Raw genomic sequence first — 21,287 nt, forward strand, 5'->3', positions numbered from 1 at the left:
TCATTTTCTGAATGTCACTGAAAGCTTTGTGGTCTGAAATCAAAGACCTTAAGCATGCATTGTGCTTTCATTCTGAGATTTAAATAACAGCCAAGAAATACCATCAGAAAAACCTCTCTCTATGAACAAATTGACTGAAATTCTATAAAAACTTTAAAATGGAAAAGTATATTCCTCAATTATATACCTGGAAACAAATATTCTCTACCAAATTATGATATTATGTAATATATATATATGTATATATATCCCGAATAGCCACTTTCTATGTGCAAAAATAAAACAGTTTCCAAAGGCATCAAACAGTATAAAACGCTGTACCGCAGAGAAGGCAGAACAGCATTTAAAGCACCGATGAAAATGGCGTGCAATATAATTACCTCAAATTGCTGTTCGCTTGACACTCTGACACTAATTTTATTCAAGCCATTGGGAAATAAATGTTTTAAAAGCCGTGCTTTCGGAACGCTGAAGCTCGCGGGGGTTGTGAGGTCTTTAAGGAAAGGAAAGGGTAAAGTTTCTAGCAAGGAAAAATAATTAAATAATCAATTTAAAATAAGCTTCTATGTAGATCGACAGCCTTTAATACCCACGTTTTTAACGCTTGCCCTATACGTGGATTTTTTTTTCAGCATTCCCTCACCAGATGGATTTTTGCTACTGCAGATCAGCAGAGGGTGTCAGATCTTTCAGAGTGCACCAGGCTGGAACCAGCATAGCTTCTTAGCAACTCCCCCCTCCTCCCCTTTCTCGCGCTCTCTTCCTCCCTCAGACAACTCGCTCCCCCTCTCTCCTCCCCCCTCCACGTAATTCCGAAAGAGCAGAAGAAAGAGAAGGAGAACAAGCAAAGAAGAGCTAGTAGGCACCGGCCGGAGCACAGAAAAAAAGAGGGCTGAAGACTGCCAAAGGGGGGAAAGGGATCAGGATGGACATCCACAAAACGCAGCGATTGCGGAAATTTTCCAGCGCCATTGGCTGGGCAGTGTGAGTCTTTTGGACGGGCGTGATTTCAGCACCGGGGGCACTGGACAGCACCTCGGGGGTACTTCTGAGCAACCCGCAACCAAGACAAGAACTCCTCCAGCTGCCTGGACCACTGAAGCCGCCGAAAGCCCTGCTTTGTATCAGAGAGGCAAGGTCAGTCCGACGCACAGCCATCACAGGCAGTGCGCCTGTACTACGCTGCAAACCTGCTTGTTTCTAACATGCACTTGCTTCTAATTGCTAGCATTGTTCCCTTCCTGGTTAGTGAGGACCTCTATACATGATTCTGTAAGGGTGCGTTTCCTTTTAATTTTAAAGATATATATTTAACTTATTTTGGTTATTTTTAAAGGGTGAGGGGGGAGTAGTTTGCTTTCTCTCTCTCTCTCTCTCTCTCTCTCTCTCTCTCTCTCTCTTCTTCCCCTACTTTTCAACCCCCCCTTTTCTGCTTGCCTTGCACTACGTGCCTGGATAGTTTGTGGATATAATTATTGACTGGCGACTGGGCTATTGCAGTACGGGGGGGTTAGGGAGGAAGGAATCCACCCCCACCCCCCCAAACCCTTTTTTTCTCTTTCTCTGGGATCGGACATTGGAGCACTAAATGAACTTGAATTGTGTCTGTGGCGAGCAGGATGGTTGCTGTTACTTTGTGATGAGATCTGGGATGAATTGCTCGCTTTAAAAATGCTGCTTTGGATTCTGTTGCTGGAGACGTCTCTTTGTTTTGCCGCTGGAAACGTTACAGGGGACGTTTGTAAAGAGAAGATCTGTTCTTGCAATGAGATAGAAGGGGACTTACACGTAGACTGTGAAAAAAAGGGCTTCACAAGTCTGCAACGCTTCACCGCCCCGACTTCCCAGTTTTACCATTTATTTCTGCATGGCAATTCCCTCACTCGACTTTTCCCTAATGAGTTCGCTAACTTTTATAATGCGGTTAGTTTGCATATGGAAAACAATGGCTTGCATGAAATCGTTCCGGGGGGCTTTTCTGGGGCTGCAGCTGGTGAAAAGGCTGCATATCAACAACAACAAGATCAAGTCTTTTCGAAAGCAGACTTTTTTGGGGCTGGACGATCTGGAATACCTCCAGGCTGATTTTAATTTATTACGGGATATAGACCCGGGGGCCTTCCAGGACTTGAACAAGTTGGAAGTCCTCATTTTAAACGACAATCTCATCAGCACCCTACCTGCCAACGTATTCCAGTATGTGCCCATCACCCACCTCGACCTCCGGGGAAACAGGCTGAAAACACTGCCTTATGAGGAGGTTTTGGAGCAGATCCCTGGCATTGCTGAGATCCTGTTAGAGGATAACCCTTGGGACTGCACCTGCGATCTTCTCTCACTGAAAGAATGGCTGGAGAACATTCCCAAAAATGCCCTGATCGGCAGAGTGGTCTGCGAAGCCCCCACCAGGCTACAGGGGAAAGACCTCAATGAAACCACTGAGCAGGACTTGTGTCCTTTGAAAAACCGAGTGGATTCTAGTCTCCCTGCGCCCCCTGCCCAGGAAGAGACCTTCGCTCCTGGCCCCCTGCCAACTCCTTTCAAGACAAATGGGCAAGAGGAGCATGCCACCCCAGGGTCTGTTCCAAATGGAGGTACAAAGATCCCGGGCAACTGGCAGCTCAAAATCAAACCCACACCACCTATAGCAACGGGGAGTGCCAGAAACAAATCCCCAGTGCAAGGCTTGCCCTGCCCCGGGGGCTGCAGCTGTGACCACATCCCAGGCTCAGGCTTAAAGATGAACTGTAACAACCGGAACGTGAGCAGCTTGGCTGATTTGAAGCCTAAGCTCTCCAATGTGCAGGAGCTTTTCCTTCGAGATAACAAGATCCACAGCATCCGAAAATCACACTTTGTGGATTACAAGAACCTCGTTCTGTTGGATCTGGGCAACAACAACATCGCAAACATAGAGAACAACACTTTCAAGAACCTTTTGGACCTCAGGTGGCTGTACATGGATAGCAACTACCTGGACACGCTGTCCCGGGAGAAATTTGCTGGGCTGCAGAATCTGGAGTACCTGAATGTGGAGTACAACGCGATTCAGCTCATCCTCCCCGGTACTTTTAATGCCATGCCCAAGCTGAGGATTCTTATTCTCAACAACAACTTGCTGAGGTCGCTACCCGTGGACGTTTTTGCTGGGGTCTCCCTGTCTAAGCTCAGCTTGCACAATAACTACTTCATGTACCTCCCAGTGGCAGGGGTGCTGGACCAGTTAACCTCTATCATCCAGATAGACCTGCATGGCAACCCCTGGGAGTGCTCCTGCACCATTGTGCCTTTCAAGCAATGGGCAGAACGTCTGGGCTCCGAGGTGCTGCTGAGCGACCTCAAGTGTGAGACGCCGGTGAACTTCTTTAGGAAGGATTTCATGCTGCTCTCCAATGATGAGATCTGCCCCCAGCTGTACGCGAGGATCTCGCCCACGTTAACTTCGCACAGTAAAAACAGCACTGGGTTGGCGGAGACCGGGACACACTCCAACTCCTACCTAGACACCAGCAGGGTGTCCATCTCCGTGTTGGTCCCAGGACTGCTGCTGGTGTTCGTCACCTCCGCCTTCACCGTGGTGGGCATGCTCGTGTTTATCCTGAGGAACCGAAAGCGGTCCAAGAGAAGGGATGCCAATTCCTCAGCGTCCGAAATTAATTCCCTACAGACAGTCTGTGACTCTTCCTACTGGCACAATGGGCCTTACAATGCAGATGGGGCCCACAGGGTGTATGACTGCGGCTCTCACTCACTCTCAGACTAAGCCCTGGACCCTAAAGGGGGGAGGAGTGGAGGAGGCAACGTATCTGCCACTGCCGCCAGCATCTCCGTGGAGTAGGAGAACATTGACCCAGATCTAGCGTGCCACAAGCCTCGACGGACATAAGTAAATAAATAACTATGAACTCACTCAACTAAGAGGGTCTGGGCCTTAAGCTCCCATCTGAAAACAAAGAGCAAACTGTGGAGCTGTGAGCACAGCTCGCTTATTCTTCTCCCTCCTAGCTCCTTTTGACTGAGAGCCCAGCATGGGGCCTGCCAGAAGAATTGAGCGCCCCAGCTCAGGGCCAAAGGTCCCTTTGGGCTGGCTGCAGTGGTTCTATACATATATACATATATCACATCTATATAGAGAGATAGATATCTATTTTTCCCCCGTGGATAGCCCGAAGATGGCTCCCTGTTGGTTATGCAGGGATGGGCAGTTGCACGAAGGCATGAATGTATTGTAAATAAATAACTTTGACTCCCGACAAGAACAAAAAACAAAAAGTGCTGCATGGCTCGCATGGAATCCACACCACGCTCCAGGGACTCTGCCCCCGCCCCCCAACTCCAAACCCCCACTGCGACTGGAGACAGCGTCACAGCACCCATCCTCTTACCTGATAAGTCCCATCGTATCAAACTTTCTATAAACAAAATACAGTATAATCAGAAAGTGCCATTTCGCCATTGTTTGTGATTGGTAGGCAGTTCAGAGAGTATGTTTACTGTGAAAAAATGTAAAGGTTTTATTTAAGACATTTGCATGGTTAGTCATCCGTCCATTTTATGAGTTAACAATGTATTTTGTTGAGCAAAGTTTTTAAGGGTTGTTTTGGATTATTTCATTTTGATGGTGATGTTTGATTTTATTTTAGTTTCTGAGGGGGAATATTTTTCTATACATATCCAATAATGCCTTCCATCTGAATGTAAAATAAGTACCCATGATTTCTATTATAGTACCAGTGTAATTATTTAAGAAAAAAAGATTCTGGGGCAGTTAAGCATGACCAATTAATGTCACTCTAGTGCTTAGGCTGCGATCCTATGGTAGCAATTGTGTGCTGGTATAAATCTTACTTATAAAGTAGGAACAAAGAACCGAGGAAGCACGTGAAACTTACTAATTCTATTCGAGGATTTTATAATGGCATATTTTTTCAGTATTAAAGTGAAAATGTTTTCAAATCTGGGTCCTTACATTTTTCCAACTTTCTGTTTGGGTTTATGGTGGAAGGGAGAGGGGAGGAGGATGGTTGGGGGTGGTTCCTTTCTGGGCCCCTGAAGGGCTCTCTCCTCAATCACCTTAATGTTTAAACATTCACCAGTTCCTCTCCTCACAGTCTCTCCCCCTCCTCTTCGACTTTACTGCTTTTCCACTGTCCATAAAGTATGGTCTTACCCTAACAACCTCCCTCCCTTCCCCCTCCCCTAATGCGTCGGTGAATCCTGTTAGTAATACTGGAAATCCCTCACTGCTGGTTTTGTTGGTGCTGCCCACACTGCAGATATATTGAAGATGTTAGGATAGATTTGATTTAATTGACTCTGTCTAGATTGGTCTCATTAAACAGAGGGGGATTTCATTGGTCAGCACTCCTCCATGAAAGACAGCCCTAATGACTGGTGGTTGAAATGCTGCTGGCATTTTGAATTTAACATCTGCTGAAAACGGTAAAACTAATTAGTGGCCACCCACCCTGCCCGCCCCAGCAACTACATATTGAAAATTGTTGGAGTACTCATCTTTATGGAAATCAATCATTATCCTAAAAAAAGTATTTCACTCTTATGATCGCAATTTTGGCTGTGGCCCAGGAATTACCAAGGGAAAGCAGTGAACTATTGGAATTTTACTGACCAATGTTAATTCTGGTCTGAAACAGATGCCTGAGGGAATTCTAAGCAAGTCCATTTTATCAGCTGTTAGGTTACGAACCACACATATTGATGGGATCTGCATTCCACCACACATCCTCTCTTGAGAAGTATACAAAGCCAGCAGACCACAGACTCAAACCACAGGATTCCAGGCCAGCTCAGTGAAAGCTCCCAGGACAAATTGGAATAAGATTCGCTAGTTAGAATTCATATTCTAAAGAAAAACAACTTCCTAAAACAGTGATGTTCTGGAGTATATATTATTTTAACACTCGTAAAGTAAAATATTTTTTTATAAATCATGACTATTCCCAAGGCCATCCATTATTTGTTTTTCTTGATTCTTTTGGTTGTAGACTACATCTCATAATTATAGGATTGAAAATAATTGTTCCCTGGCAATTGATCTTGGTTATTATATTTATTTTCATATGGAAACTTTCATGGGGAAAAACTGCAGTTTTGGTAAACAATCAACTGATGTTTCTTGTGCTGAAAAAAATGAGGAAGGAGATAGGTCATCTCTCCTATGACCTTAAGAAAGGAAAGAAGGATAAAAGGAAGACAGCAATGTCTCTCATGAAAGGGAGGCATTTATTGAGACATATTGACTGAGGCCTGGTAGGAGGTTTTAAAATTGTTACATGGTCAGGTACAAGAATCTGTCATAGAAGGAGTGAACATAGATGGAAAATGTCTTTAAGTAAACAGAAATTACTAAGTAAAAGTCAAGTTAAAGTCATCAAGTGTCAGAATCATCCTTTGATAATTTTTTAATAGTCTTTGTAGGCCAGACATGCTGCATCACAGGGCGATTTTCTAAAATATTTTTGTTCCATTATACAGATGAAACAAGACTCAGGAATAGTACACAGTAATTTAACTGTGTACTATTACACTTAATTTAATTTCCTTCATACCTCAAAACCTCATTTTTATGTGGAACAATCATCATACCAACCCTTTAAAGATTTTTAAAATGCAAAGATATAAATACTATTACTGTAAAACAGATTGGAACTAAAGTTCCAGTTTCCCAATTATAGTAGTTTTGACCCTTTATATTTTTAATATATGTATGAAAACATATCTTTTCTCAAATTCGGTGGAGCTAAATTTGCAGTTCTCTCCCTTAGAATAAAAGAAAACACATAAGAAAAAGATGATTGTGCCATAGGATAAGTATTCATACCACTGAATCTATATTATATTTACATTGATTGTAATCTTGTTAATGTTGCCAGAATCTTAATAAATAATGGACACCTACAGAAAAAAACACGCCCTATGATTTCCTGGTGTAATAAGTTATTTTTTAGAGTGTATTTTGTTCACTTTAGTGAAGTGTCTCTGCTACAATTTAATTTACATAGATAAGGTTTTATATATACTTATATATGCTTTACTGAGCTACATATAAGCAAGCAGGATACATAATGCATGCAGTTTCTCAGGTATGTTTCATTTGGAAGTGCTTAGTATCTTTAATTTTCTATTTACACAAAATGTCCATATAACTGTACTTTCATGTTCATACTTTAAGCATTCTGTTTCTAGTTAAATCATATTTTAATGCATCACAATGAGGTAAGAAGCTTTTAGTTGTGACCAATGGGAAGAAAATGAAAACCAGCCAGTGTGTCTTACATAGTTAAAGGGCTTCAAAGAAGCTCTAAGCTGCTGTCGTTCCCACTGTAGTTAAGAACATGGTAGAACTTACGTTGTTGCAATAGAAATTTATTGTCTAATATGTTTTCATGTTCATACAGGAGGAAGCTGGAATAACTGTTTTTACATGAACACAATACAATTACCTTTCCTAACAGTATTTCTATTAGGTGTAAATATAATTGTCAGAAATTTTAGTATGGGCTCAAATTATATTGGTCATTCTATAGACAATATATCAGTTTGATCTAAGATTTTTAATAAACCTTACTTGGCATAGAGAGAGATAGATGTTTTTCAAGCTGAAGATGAAATGTGTATTGATGATAAAATTGTGGAATGTTAAATTAGTGGCTTCCGTCTCAGAACTTGTCGGCTAGTTGATAGGTATTTTTATTTGAGGTGCTTAACTTGAAGAAATTGGTAATACACATTATGCTAACAATCTAATTCCAGCCTTAATTATGATTTCATTTATCTTCCTTTTACTTTTTTTCAAAGTGTGATCTGCTTTATTTTTGAAGGCTAGATTCTATGATATGAATGAAATTCAGGGAACAACTAAAGAAAGACAGCTTACAGTTCATGAGACTACCCTCTACAGTCCATGAGCTCACCTACTACCATCCAGGAGACCACCCTCTACAACCCATGAGCTCACCTAATATCGCCCATGAGACCACCCCCCACAATCCATGAGCTCACCTACTACTGCCCATGAGACCATCCACTACGTCCATGAGCTCACCCAATACCTTCCATGAGACCACCCCCTGCAGTCCAAGAAATGCAGCAACATAAGCAGGTGTCAACCATGCTGTGTGTTATCAAAATTTGATTGAATTTTAGAAACAAAAAAGGTAAAGTCAAGGCCATGATGATGAATTAAGTGTTCAAGAATCATACGTTTGAACTAATCAGGCCACTGGAGAAATCATCTTAGCATTTAAATCTATAAAACTCAGTGTAACCTTTTCATTGTGGTAGACTGTCAATTTGAGTTTATTGGTTTATACTTGGTTAGTCTAACTATTGATTATACTTTTAATTTTTCTCTTCCATTTACTTTTAAAATAGACTGATTAGAGTATAATATTGACATAGAGTTGTGTTTCATGTTTTATACAAAGTTTTCTGGAGAGTGACTTAAGAGTTTAAAGTATATTTATTTGCTGTCAATATTAGCCTTGTACTTGCTAGATAAAGAATATGGTACCCTTTGGTGTCTTAAGAGATTAATGCCTAGACTTCCCAAAGATACCAAAATATGCAGATCCTCAAGTCTTCCTTAAAAAGGTTTTGAATTTTTCATCTGTAAGTTGCATTTCAGAACCAATACAATGTAAACCACTCCATATATTTTGTTATTATTGACTGTTTAGTAAGTCATGACAAAGGAGTCTACGCATGTTCATTACAGAAACATTTTCTTTGATATTGTTCAGGTTGGTGCTGAAATTCCCGTTTTAAGCAATCTTCCTGCCTCAGACTTGCATGTGGAAGGCAGTAATGGCTTTCATCACAGATAAAAGTGTGTGTGTGTGTGTGTGTGTCTGTGTGTCTGTGTGTGTGTGTTTGCTCACATTCATGTCTGAAGTGAGTGCACTTAACCATGTGGGTCAGGTATTTTCCTCAATTGCTTCTCCAACTTAGCTGTTTGACAGGGTCTTTCACTCTACCCAGAGCTTACAGTGTCATCTAGACCTCTCCTTGTTCCATCTGTCAGGGCTGGGTTGCGGGCACACACTGGTGTTGATGCGGCTGATGATAAATCATGTATCTGCTGTCCTGGGCACTTTACCTGCTGATCCATTTCCAAAACCCCAGGGAAGATGAATTTGAAAACACATGTTTTAAGATTCTTTATTTGGATGTTCCTGGAGCTACTTGTACTGTACGTTGTTTCTTGTGAAAATAATATTTCAAGGAGTCTGTAACATATGCGGTTTTGATATATGCATCAAGGAATAAGATTTTGACACATCATTGGCAGTATGTAACACTAGCAGATGATCTTGAGCTGCTTTAGTAATTTAGATCATTAGCCATTGCAATCCTTTTTCTCAACTGTTATTCACTAACTTAAACTATCATATAACATTATTAAATGATAGATATTTACTGTTATCTCCACTTCCTTTTTTTAGTTTATACTGTGTCCACCACTGTATCTATTCAGGCTTTTCTAAATAATCATTTTAAAGAGATATAGCTTTTAAAATAATCTTAAATTAATGACAAATGACTTTTTAACTTACAGTGCTTGAGAAGTAAACTTCTATAATTTTGAGTTGTGTAAGACGTTATATTATTACTTTTGAAATAATCATAGTGGAACTCTTAATTAGGATTCCATTACTTCTAGGTTGAAATTTATGCACAAAGTTTAATAAAAATTGTATGTACTTTTAAATTCCTTGTAAAGCTAAACATTGTCAGTCCATAGAATATTTAATAAACTTAAATTTTCAGTTGTGTAGCAGCACCTTGCAGTTGCTCAAGTCTAACAATCAGAGAGTCAGAAGCACAGACATGTGCCTGCTTATTTTGAACCTTGTTTTTTTACTCTACTCTATTTCTTTTCTTGGCAGATGAATAGAGGAAGAAAACATGCCTGGCTATAACATATTGACAGGGAAATTAAATATGCAGTGAAAAATTGAAGGGTCTCAAATACAAATGATACATTGCTTATTGATTATCAAAGAAATAGTGCCTGTTACCTAGAAAGAACTGTAAAAGGAGAAATGCCACTATTAACCACAATTCTGCCCATATTCTACTTCTTTTTATAACTGAAATACTAATAAAATATAATATATTCTAATATAAGTTGATATTTTCAACAGCAATTCAAGGGTATTTATGAAATGAGAAAAAATGCACACAATTGTGATATATACATATATATGTATGTAATTTGAGTATTTAAATGAGCATATAAAAATGCTTACCACTTAGATAAACAGGATTGTAATGGTTAAACAAAAAGTTGCCCATAGCTATGTACTATAATATCATCCATACTTTTTCATCCAGCAAGCTTTTTATTTTACAAAATAACTGATTTGTATAAATATATAGCCCTAGATGAATAAAATCAAAATTTTGTATTACCAAAACAATAATATATTTAAAATTTATGTTGATTTCTAGATATTAATTTTTGTAGTTTAACTGACTCAGTTATGAATCCAATGAACTTAGCCTCTTTGTGCTTATTTCATGTTGGTATCTTTTTAGTTTCTAGACAAAATGGTTTAATATGTATTTGTCACCCCTTAGCCAAGTGTTAGTGCTAGCAACTTTCCTGACATTCCTGAGTAATGGCTGCACATTAGTCTATGTCTGTATTAGCCTGTGTAAGATGGATTGAAATTAGTAAAATGTCTAGTGGTTTCACTTCCTCTAATTTTTTATTCATATTTTTCTGATGCTACAAAACAGGTTTTAATAAAAGAGATAACCCTTGTTTTAATTTTCATTATCAGCAGAATATTGAACAGATGACAGTTCTATTTTTAGGAATAATTGTAAACACTCTAGCAACTAGATAGATGATTCATATAACATTTAGAAGAGTGAGACAGTAATACAAAACAAGGAGACCCTTCTAATAGGGTACTGCATTTCATATTGTTGTATCATAAGAGTCATGAAGAGTGAGTCTTGAGACCAAGACACTGATAGCTACAAATGGCCACATCCTTAAAAATGCAGTCATGTGATACGGAATTCTATTATACCTTAAAATTTATAACATATAATTAAATACAATAGCAGTTCAGATTAACTTTCAATATTATTTGTTAATCATAAACCAGTCCAAGTACTTTCCAAGCATTTGAAATGTAAAATACTGTACATGCATGGTTCACATTATATCTATTAAATTCTGTCTTTTTTAAAAGATATTTCCTAATTGTTAAGCAGAAATAACCTTCATACTTTCACATATGATATTTTACAGTTCTGAATACATTAAATGAATGTTTTATCTATTAGGTAGGAACATTTCAACACATATTTAGGTTGACATTTCAACTATAGTTCAGAAATATTTTCCTCATAGAATTTATAATAAAGTTTGTTTCTGGATTAATACAATAGATACTTGTATCAATTCAAGTTATTTTATGTGTGTAACATAAAATTATTTTAAGAAAAATACAGTTGAGTGATGCTAGATTCATTAAATATCATGAATAAGGGAAAGAAAACAGGTCTAGTAGATGACAATATATTTTTATTGATTCAACAGGTTTCATTGACCATTTATTAAAGCATATTTCAAAAAGTGGACCTGAGGCTAACTAAAAGGTTTGCAGATTGTTAATTATCTGAATTAACATTCAATTAAAAAACTGACTAATACTAATAAATGACAGTGGCAGTCATGTTAAATGACAATGACAGTGGTCAGTGGGAAAGAAGGTGATGACATTTTTAAGGGTAGTTACAAGAATTACTCTTGGGGAGATGCTACATTTAGCAGAATAGGCAAAGGTAAAAAAAAGTAATGGATAATTGAAAACATGGTACAATAGAGATACTGGAAAATAAATCATTAAGTGAAAAATATGCTGAATTATAAATAAGTATAGTGCATTTAAAGAATAGAAAGAATTTCCAGTGACTAGAATATAGACGTAGACAGATGTGTATTCAGATAAACAGAGAAGCAAGAAGCCAGAAGCCAGATAATGTGTCATAAACCAAGAAAGGAAATGTGGTTTTATTTCACATATAATAGAATATTGCAACCGGCAAGTGCTATGATCGAAATACTGTGCTTAAACAGTCCTGATGGATCATTCTGTGAAACCAATTATGCAAACATGGTGGCAAGAAGCAGCTCTTGTGGAATTTGGTGGAGGAGAATGGCGGTGTTTAGGATACAGCTGTAGTAACCCAGACACAAGTGGACAGCTGGGCAATGTGCTGGAATGGCTACAAAGGAGAGAACAACAGGTTTCTGAGGGTGTTAACTTTGGCTTAATCATCTGATTTCATTGTTTTGCATTTTAATGGGAAAGGAAGGTAGCATGCTGTGGGTTTTACAATACAGAGCCAGACCTTGTGGTGTTTAATGTGAGGTGATATCGTTTTGTTTTGTTTGTTTCTGTGTGATTTGCTGAACATGGGAATGCAGAAAGCAGTGTGAGCAAAAAAACACTGAAACTGAGGATTATCCCATTTTGATTCCTATTTGGTAGATGAGAAACACCCTTTGATTCAATTTGGTGTGTAATCTTTCAGGGCAGATTCACTCAAAGTTGAAAGGAAACAATTTTACACACGCATGATGCATAAAAGGTATACACATGACACACTTGTATACTTTATATTGCCAAAACCACAAAAGCACGGCAAAATATTTTATGAAAATCATTTGGAATGTAAAAAGAGTATGAAGCAAAAAAATTCATATGTTATAAAGGTAAACTGTAAACCCTAAACGGACATGTTTAATCATGTAATTTGAAAAGATTTATAATGATAAGTCTAGAAAATGAATCAACATTTTTTCATTAAATCTAATCAATAACTTGAATACTTTTATTTATTTCTTTTAAACAGAAAAAACTTCTGGCAAAGAAAATTTAACTATAGCAATCAATAGTAAGAACTATAACATATCAGGCAAGAATCTGTTTTAGGGGACTTATATTTTATGGTATATTGTTAACGCTCTGTAGTTTGACTGGTTCTCATAAGTCATGTACAGCATGAGGTATTTAGCTCAAATGCTAGGTGGAAAACAAAATCTGAAAAAAGGGAATTCTGATTTTTTTCCTGGAACCATTTATCTGCGCATCACTTAAACCCACTGTTATTAACCCTCCCTTATCCCTAACACTCAAACTGTAATTGAAATTAATCTTCAAAGTAAATTGGAAGGAATTACTCTTTTATTTTTGTAATGTTGAAATTCAAATATTAGTGTTAAACCTTTTAGAAAGACACATTCCTTTCTTAATATGTTCCCTTCTACATAAATCTCAGGTTAATTTCTATTTCTTCCATATAGGCATGATATCATGTTGTAAATATTTATTATCACTTTTTCTTTTTATTTAAATTAGAAACAATATTATTTTTCATATCAATCCCTTTCCCTCCCATGCTCTCATGCCCCCCAACAACCCTCCATCCTATCCCTCTTCTGCTCCCCAGGAAGGATGAAGTCTTTCGAGGGGGATTATCAAGTCTGTAACATCATTTGGGGCAAGGCCTAGGCCCTCCCCCATGTGTCTAGACTGAGAGAGTATCCCTTTATGGGGAATGGGCTCACAAAGTCCATTCATACACTAGGGATAAATATTGATCCACTGCCAGAAGCCCCATAGACTGCCCAGGCCTCCTAATTGACACCCACATTCAGGGAGCCTGGTTCAGGCTTCTACTGGATTCCCAGCTGTCAGTCTGGAGTCCATGAGCTCCCCCTTGTTTAGGTCAGCTGTTTCTGGGGGTAAGTGTTTATTATTTTAAATAAAGTGAAACCTGCATGAAAACATACTATTATCATGTTTCAGAATGTAAAGTTCTTGTATAGCTTTTAGAGAATCATAAATAAATTAACATCAACCTACAAACAAAACCCAAAGAAACATAAATATCCTGAGCCAAAAAGGCTTTTCTTATCTCTTATATTTTCCACTAATCTGCTTTGTGATCTTAGGTCTCTTCTACGATTTAAATAGATCCCTTAATTCTACTGAATCCTAACTTCCATACAAAATATGAACCCTGGGCTAGAATTTACTAAAAGTGCTTTCTGTAGAGAGCTAAAAGCCCCAAAATTTGCTTTACAGATTGAGTTTCAAAATCTTCCATAATTTATGGATATTATGTAAATAGGTATATGGTATGAGTGTTCAGAAACTTGGGCAAGAACAAAAGACCATCATATTTATCATGAAAAAATTCAAAATTTATTAGATCTAAGATTTAATTTTATATGACTTTGTGTATGTTCTAGGATATCATTTTTAATATTCTATTCATTCAGTATAACATGAATCTTTTGTTTATAGACAGCATAAATTAAAGCAGTAAAACTGTTCAATCCATTGGAGGTAGTTTGAAAAAACTTAACTTTGTAAACTCTAAGCTGATATTGGACTTCCATTATATACTCACTGTTGTGTCCTTAGAGAAACTTGCATTTTTCATTACCATACTAAATTGTATATTTTCCTACTCAGTTTATTAATTTTAATAAATATTTGCTATTAGTCTTAAAAAGGTATAAACAATAGTACACAGAACCTTGGTTAGTGACAAAAGGGAATTAAAGAAGATTCATATTAACGGCGTAATTTAATTTTAGAATATTCAGTCATCAAGAATAACTGGAGTTTTGGGAGAGGTTGAATCCTATCTCTAGAAACAGACAGTGCTAATTCTATTTCTAGCTTCAGAATGATTAGATTTGTTAACTTGATACCTGTTTGTGAACTTAATCAAACATTTTATCATATATTAAATGTAACTGACAGCAGTAATACTTGTGCCAACCTCAAGAGATCACATTACTGGCTATAGGACTACTTCTGAAGTAATATTATATGTGCATGCATGTATGTTATGCCTATCAAAACTGAAAACTTGTGTACCATTGATTAATAATTGATGTAATTCTACAAGTAATCATTCTTAAACATATTAACATGTAACTGAATTATATATCAATGCAAGTATTAATGTGAGTGTCCTGGAAACGTTGCTAAAAGCTTAAGAGGATACAATAATTAAAAATATTTAATAAAGCATTAGTTAGCCAAAGTATATTCATATTGGATAAATGATTTTGTGTTATCTTCAAAACAATTTGGTGACAGTGCATTTTTATAAAAAAATTTGTAACTTCCAATTATGAATATCAGAATTTCAACATCTTCCCTATTACTACTGAGAAGCCAAATGTGGCACACCTGACATTTAAATCCAGAATAGAGAGCCTGAAACATTAATTCATTTGAAGTGTGCAGAGCATGTTTGATGATATTATCCATGTTTATACAGCGCAGAATTTTATAAGATTTTATGGCATCCATGGTGTTACTGTTTTTCTTTAGATTATGTGAACATCATAAACTCTTTCTGACTTCCCAACTGTATATCCACCATTAAGAAGACAGACACGTTTTTAAATTTTATTCGCTTGGTTCTACCCTTTTACCTATGCTCTTGAGCCAGTATCTAAACTTAAAGTCTGTCTTTCTTCTGTGTCACCACAAAATAGGAGTCATTTAAAAGTTCCATGTTATCTGACTATAGGTAAGATACAAAAGAAAGTAAAGTTTAAAATTACTGAAACAATATAACTGTATATGAAATATAATATTTTAATGTAATTTTTTCTGTATGAGATATGACACTTAAAACATAATTTAGTTAAAGAGTTCTAGCCCACATAAACACATTTTATTTTATTATTGCGATAGGAACATTTGGTAGGAAAATATTTTTGCATCACAAATAAATCAGAAATACTAGAAGAGCAAGAAGAGAATATGAAATTTATTTTACTCAAATAATAACTTTTTATAATTTCTTACACATTTATTTGGAAAATAGCAAGTATGCACTTACTGATAATATAATTCTGTTGAATCCATACTCTGTGGAAAGATTCTATACAGCAAATTAGTGTATTCTTTTTTCTTGTTTATTTAGAATTCTTTGTGTCTTGAAAGAGCTTTGCTTTTTTTTCATGTCTCCAAGATAGTCTACAGAACAGGAGGGACATGATACTTGTGATTGTTGAAGAGTGATTGCCCTATAAAATCACATATAGAGTTAGAACAACTTTTGTGTTTGATTAGTTGTATTCCCGAGTTCAGTTTTACTTGGCATAACATAAATAAGTATGCATATTTGTGGAATATTACTATAGAAGTAATACTGACGCATACTGCTGTGAATAATTCTCATTCTAATTTTGCAAGATAATTAGGAGACAACCTCAGAATGTTCTTTCTTCCCACAGTTTACTTTTAACTTAGCCTGTGTTGATTGTGTAATTCAGAGTGTTGTGGTACCCCAAAATACATTAAAATCATTCCATCAAAACATATATTTAGTCATAATATCATGAAAAAATACTTTGTCTCCCACATCCTTGTCTTCACCACTCATTGGTGTCCTGTGTTACAAACCACCTTGGCTTGTTCATGATTCTAGGATACTTATTCAGAATTGCAGAGGAGCAAGATGATTGTCTGACACAATAACAAGAAAAAACCACAAATCTTAACAAACCTGAGCCCAGCATACTAAAATTATAATCTCAGTGACAAATCAGAAAAAAATATAATAATTTGTGACAAAATAATAATGTGGATAACTCCTGGAGGCTGCTGCCTTATCCATATAGCTTTTAGGCATTTCTCAGTCTAATTGTGTGTCATTCAGCGTAAATGCCTTGGCCGTCCTTCAGGTGTGCCATCTGTTGAAGCCCAAGGATCAGATCCCTTCATCCAGACTGAATGGTTCAGAATAGCTCATTCTTTGAGTAATACAGAACTCTCTACAGAAGAAACTTCTCTATTAACCTAGGAAGGGAATACTCATTCCTTCAGTTTTATAGGAACATCGAGTCGTAAGAGTAGTGCACATTTCAAAATAGTGTATTATTCAAAACCACCTTATTCCTGGGTATCTGGAATGATTATTCCTCCATGTGTAGAATTCACAAGTTAAGTGAATATATTATAACAAATCATTTAATGAACTACAACTGGCTAATATGCAATTTTTTATTCTATCACTATGTTACTTTCCTATTTAGTCTTTTAAACAGGTTAATTTTCTTTAAGTTAGTGTTTTATAAAGCAGTTTGGTTTTCCACATGAACTTTTCACTGAGGACCTATAAAACAAAAGTTCACTTTATTCTTGTTACTTATTTGTTAACTCAGCAGGGAAATTCCAAGTGCCAAAAATTCCCTTCCCATCCCCATTTAAAATAAATCACGGCTACGTTGTCAATAACAACTACGTATTTTGTGAATATTAGAGAAACTGAACACTTGAGGTATAATTCCTATTTTCAGTTTTCCCTACATGATTCTCTTAGGTGTCCATGTTCTCACTATGAATTTAGAAGATAATGAAAGATAAGTGCTAGCAGAATGAATGTTGATTGTGAAACACTTATCCTTTTGTTGTGTAATATGCTTGGACCATGACAAACAATAATCATTACATCCTAGTCTATATTCTTCAAATTCACATTCCAAAGTACAAGCAGTGATATTATTTAATAAATACTTTTAATTCTTCATGCTCTATAATGATAGTGATAGCCAGCTATCAGAGAACTTAATTTTTGATCAGCTAATGGCAATAGCTTTGTTTTGGAAACATATTAAATCAGAGTTACATATTTAGCAAAATGTGGTAGCATTCTAATTTAGCAAAGCTTGTGGTTATACAGATTTGCACTCTATGTTTCAAATTTATCAATTATTTATTATTATTACTATTAGTTAATAATTTTGTAACTCAAGGCCACAATGATGATCCTTTTAAGCAAGCATTCTGACAATGAGCTGTCGCCCTACCCCAAAAACTTACATTTAAAAACCACTGATGGAGTTTGTCCAGAATCTTTTATATAGATATAACACCATAACTCCCTAACTCTATAAATAGCATCATCCTGTGAATGAGAAATGTGATAGAGCAGGCATACCCTGGTTCTTGTATTGGCTTTTTAATTTTTAATTTCTACTGGATCTTTGAGAAGGATGATAACAAGCTATAGGTTTGTTGAATGAACAAAAGAAGATCTTATTATATTTACTATATTACATTTTAAAGTTGACAAGTGACCTAAACATGTAGCAATGTAAATTTTCCTAAAAGAATATTATATTATTTTGTAATATAAAGCAAATATATTTGAAAGCAAAACTTCAGTTTTCTGGAAAATTGTCATATACTCTTTCATTAATTATTAACTAGGAGTTATTTGTTTTTATTAAATTCAATGAAATTTTGTTTCAACTGCATTAGGCCTCAAGGAGTTATTTGTTCAGCATAAACAGAGTATTCCTACATTATGTTATAATTCTTGTAATCTGTTTGCTTTGAAAAATAACCACAGTAATAGTCATAAATAATTGCTAATCACTAGTTTTAAAGCATCAGAAAGTTTATTGTTTGAGAAATCATTTTATCCCTAGGAAACTGTAGGGATCTGACTAAGGCAAAAAAACTTGTGTCTTTTATTCAATTTCCTCAATTTAAGGATAAAAACACTAATGCTATTTTCCCAAATAATGCACCCAAAACTTTTTGAATAATACGTTACTGAAAGCTTAAGCTCCTTTTCAATCTTAAAGGAATCATGGATGGCTTTATTACAGTAATTCACTTAGACAGTTTTAGCAGATTCTCATAAACAGCTGTATTATTTGGGTTTTCCTTGATCAATGTACAGAAAGTTTTATTTTACAATAGTGAAAAAAGCTCATCTTTAAAAGTTTCTTACAAATTAAAGCACCTAATAAGGTACCATAATTTATTAAGCTAATTTTTTATTCTGTCCATTGAGCCATCAGAAATGTGTAGATTTATTAAATGGGTTTACTTATTTATGAATGCCCTAGGAAAGATAAAACAAATTTTAACTTTCAGAGAGAAATTTATCATAATTTCTCATTACTGCTCTGGATGAAAGAAGGGAAAACCTTCCAATGTGTATTGTAAGGACAGGAAGAATTAAGAAGTAAGCAGTGGACCATCATTGCCTTTTCTCTGTAACCACAGCAGGAATCTTTCCATTCCTGTCCTCTAATGTGGCTGACACTATTTTGAGACAAAATTAAATGCAATCTTGACCCTGGCTGTGCAGCAGGAATGTTGCTGCAGAGATCAGTTCTCCCTTCCCATATGCATATTCTGGGAGCAGGCAAAAAAAAATGACAGAAGGAGAATTTCAGCATTTTGGCCTAGTGCACTAAGAAAAGCCTGTGACTATTATTCCACTGTTTATGGAGAGAGAAACTGAGTATCTGTTACTTGGAGACAAGAAAACATTGTGTAAGTTGGACCATTTGCTTCCATCAGACTACGATTTTGAATCTCTCTACTTTAGTACTAATTATGTTAACATTTTCCTTGTATTATTGAAAGGTATATGTTTATTGGCATGTTTTTAACCAGAAAAATACATATTTGAGCTCCAATTCCTATATTTAGCACAGATGTATTTTGTGAGCTGTTTTTGAACAAACTTGTGTACATAATAGATCTTATCAATAATCACAATGTACTGAGGCAAAAAGCATTGTTTCAGAAAATAGCTGTAAATATTTTATCATTCATTACATTCCTTTGTTTAAGGCAATCTGAAAACCCTAGTCTTTAAACTTGTGTGAATGGGTCAGCAAGCCTCTACATTCCTCTGCAGTCTGACCTGGAAAATAAAGAAATTACTAGCAAAAACGAGACTGCATTACATTGAATATATTATGGTGCTCAAAAATATGCACAAGTTTAAAATATATTACCCCAAGATATTAGTCTGGAAACCTGCACAGTTAATGAGAATCCTCAGTTTGACTAATTGTTGGCATTAAGAAGGAAATTTCAAGGTCTATTAAGAAGGAAAATGAAAACTCAAGTGGATATGTAACTTAATGTGTGTGGTAGAGGCTGGCAAGGACAGGGAGAAAAGGTTATGAGCAAAAACATCATAAAAATCACTTAGGAGACGTGAAAACCAAGTATGAAAACATGGTGAGGAAGCATCCAGGAGTAGCCCTGACACAAACTTTCTCTAAGTTCAAAAAAATGAACATTATTTAGAATGACATGAATGCTTTTAGCTTAATCTGATACCTTAGGGGAAAATATTAATTCTTGTGTAATACCTTATTAGCTCTGTATCAGGAATATAAAATCTAGCTTCTTCCATCTAAGTAGAAACAGTATAGACTGATATCAATATATTTTTAGATTTTTATTTGTCGCCTACAAATATTTCTGTAGGTAACAATCCTAGGCAACTTCTGTGCACAGGAGTTTTTAATTTTATACAACTGGGGCCGGGCAGTGGTGGCGCACGCCTTTAATCCCAGCACTCGGGAGGCAGAGGCAGGCAGATCTCTGTGAGTTCGAGTCCAGGCTGGACCGATAGCCTCCAAAACAATACAGAGAAACCCTGTCTCATAAAAAACAACAAAAAAAATTTATAAAACTGCCATGTTACAAGCTGGTTCAATTTATATAATATGCTTAGTGAATTAGAACGCTGAAGTGAATATCTGCTTTGATTCAGTGATGAAATAAGGTGTCAACCTCATAGTTTACATTATAAATCAATGTAAATCTTTGTCAATTCGGTACATGTTCTATTATTATGGTGAAAAAGAGTTGCAGTCCATTTTTATCTACAATCAAAATGGTCAGGCTTATTTTGTACACACTATACATGGTTGGTCCATATGGTTATTGGAAAGGTCATATTCTGTTATTCAAAGATAGTTATAGATATCTGATTCTAAATACATGCAAATAAATTCTCTCCTCTAGTAAATAAGTGCATACAGAAACTTCATTACATGGATTTATACCAAGAACTAGATGCTTCGACAAATCACGACATTATCATCATTTATCTAATACAAATGGTACTTAAGCAACCTCTGTAGGGAGAGATGACCAAACTGAGAAGAAATGTGAAAAACTGGATTTAAAATCTTGTGTTTCATATGTATGTTTATTGAAGTCATAGTCTTCAAAGCTTATGACTTCTCTCAAGTGCTGAAAACACTATTGTTTGTAAGCCAACGCAATGCCCTAAAGTTGCATATAGTGCAATATTAAGACAGCACAGTTTCTCAAAGAGCCATATTTTTAAATATTTTATGCATGTGTACTTGTTACATGAATCACATGTATGAAAATGAAAGTACAGACAGATTCCTAAGCAACATAATCAATATTTTCATTGCT

General features: G+C 36.1%; 1 protein-coding gene across 1 annotated transcript; it reads left to right on the top strand.

The window, feature by feature from the left end:
* Positions 1-621: 621 nt before the first annotated feature.
* Slitrk1 (SLIT and NTRK like family member 1) lies at positions 622-4,956 on the top strand. The gene is given in 3 exon segments (XM_040748226.1): positions 622-1,137; positions 1,619-1,968; positions 1,970-4,956. Coding segments are annotated over 2 exon segments (2,091 nt in total). The 5' UTR covers positions 622-1,137; positions 1,619-1,671; the 3' UTR covers positions 3,764-4,956.
* Positions 4,957-21,287: the final 16,331 nt, after the last annotated feature.

Source organism: Mesocricetus auratus, unplaced genomic scaffold (genome assembly GCF_017639785.1).
Source record: "Mesocricetus auratus isolate SY011 unplaced genomic scaffold, BCM_Maur_2.0 Super-Scaffold_2245, whole genome shotgun sequence".
In the NCBI taxonomy this organism is placed as follows: Eukaryota; Metazoa; Chordata; class Mammalia; order Rodentia; family Cricetidae; genus Mesocricetus; species Mesocricetus auratus.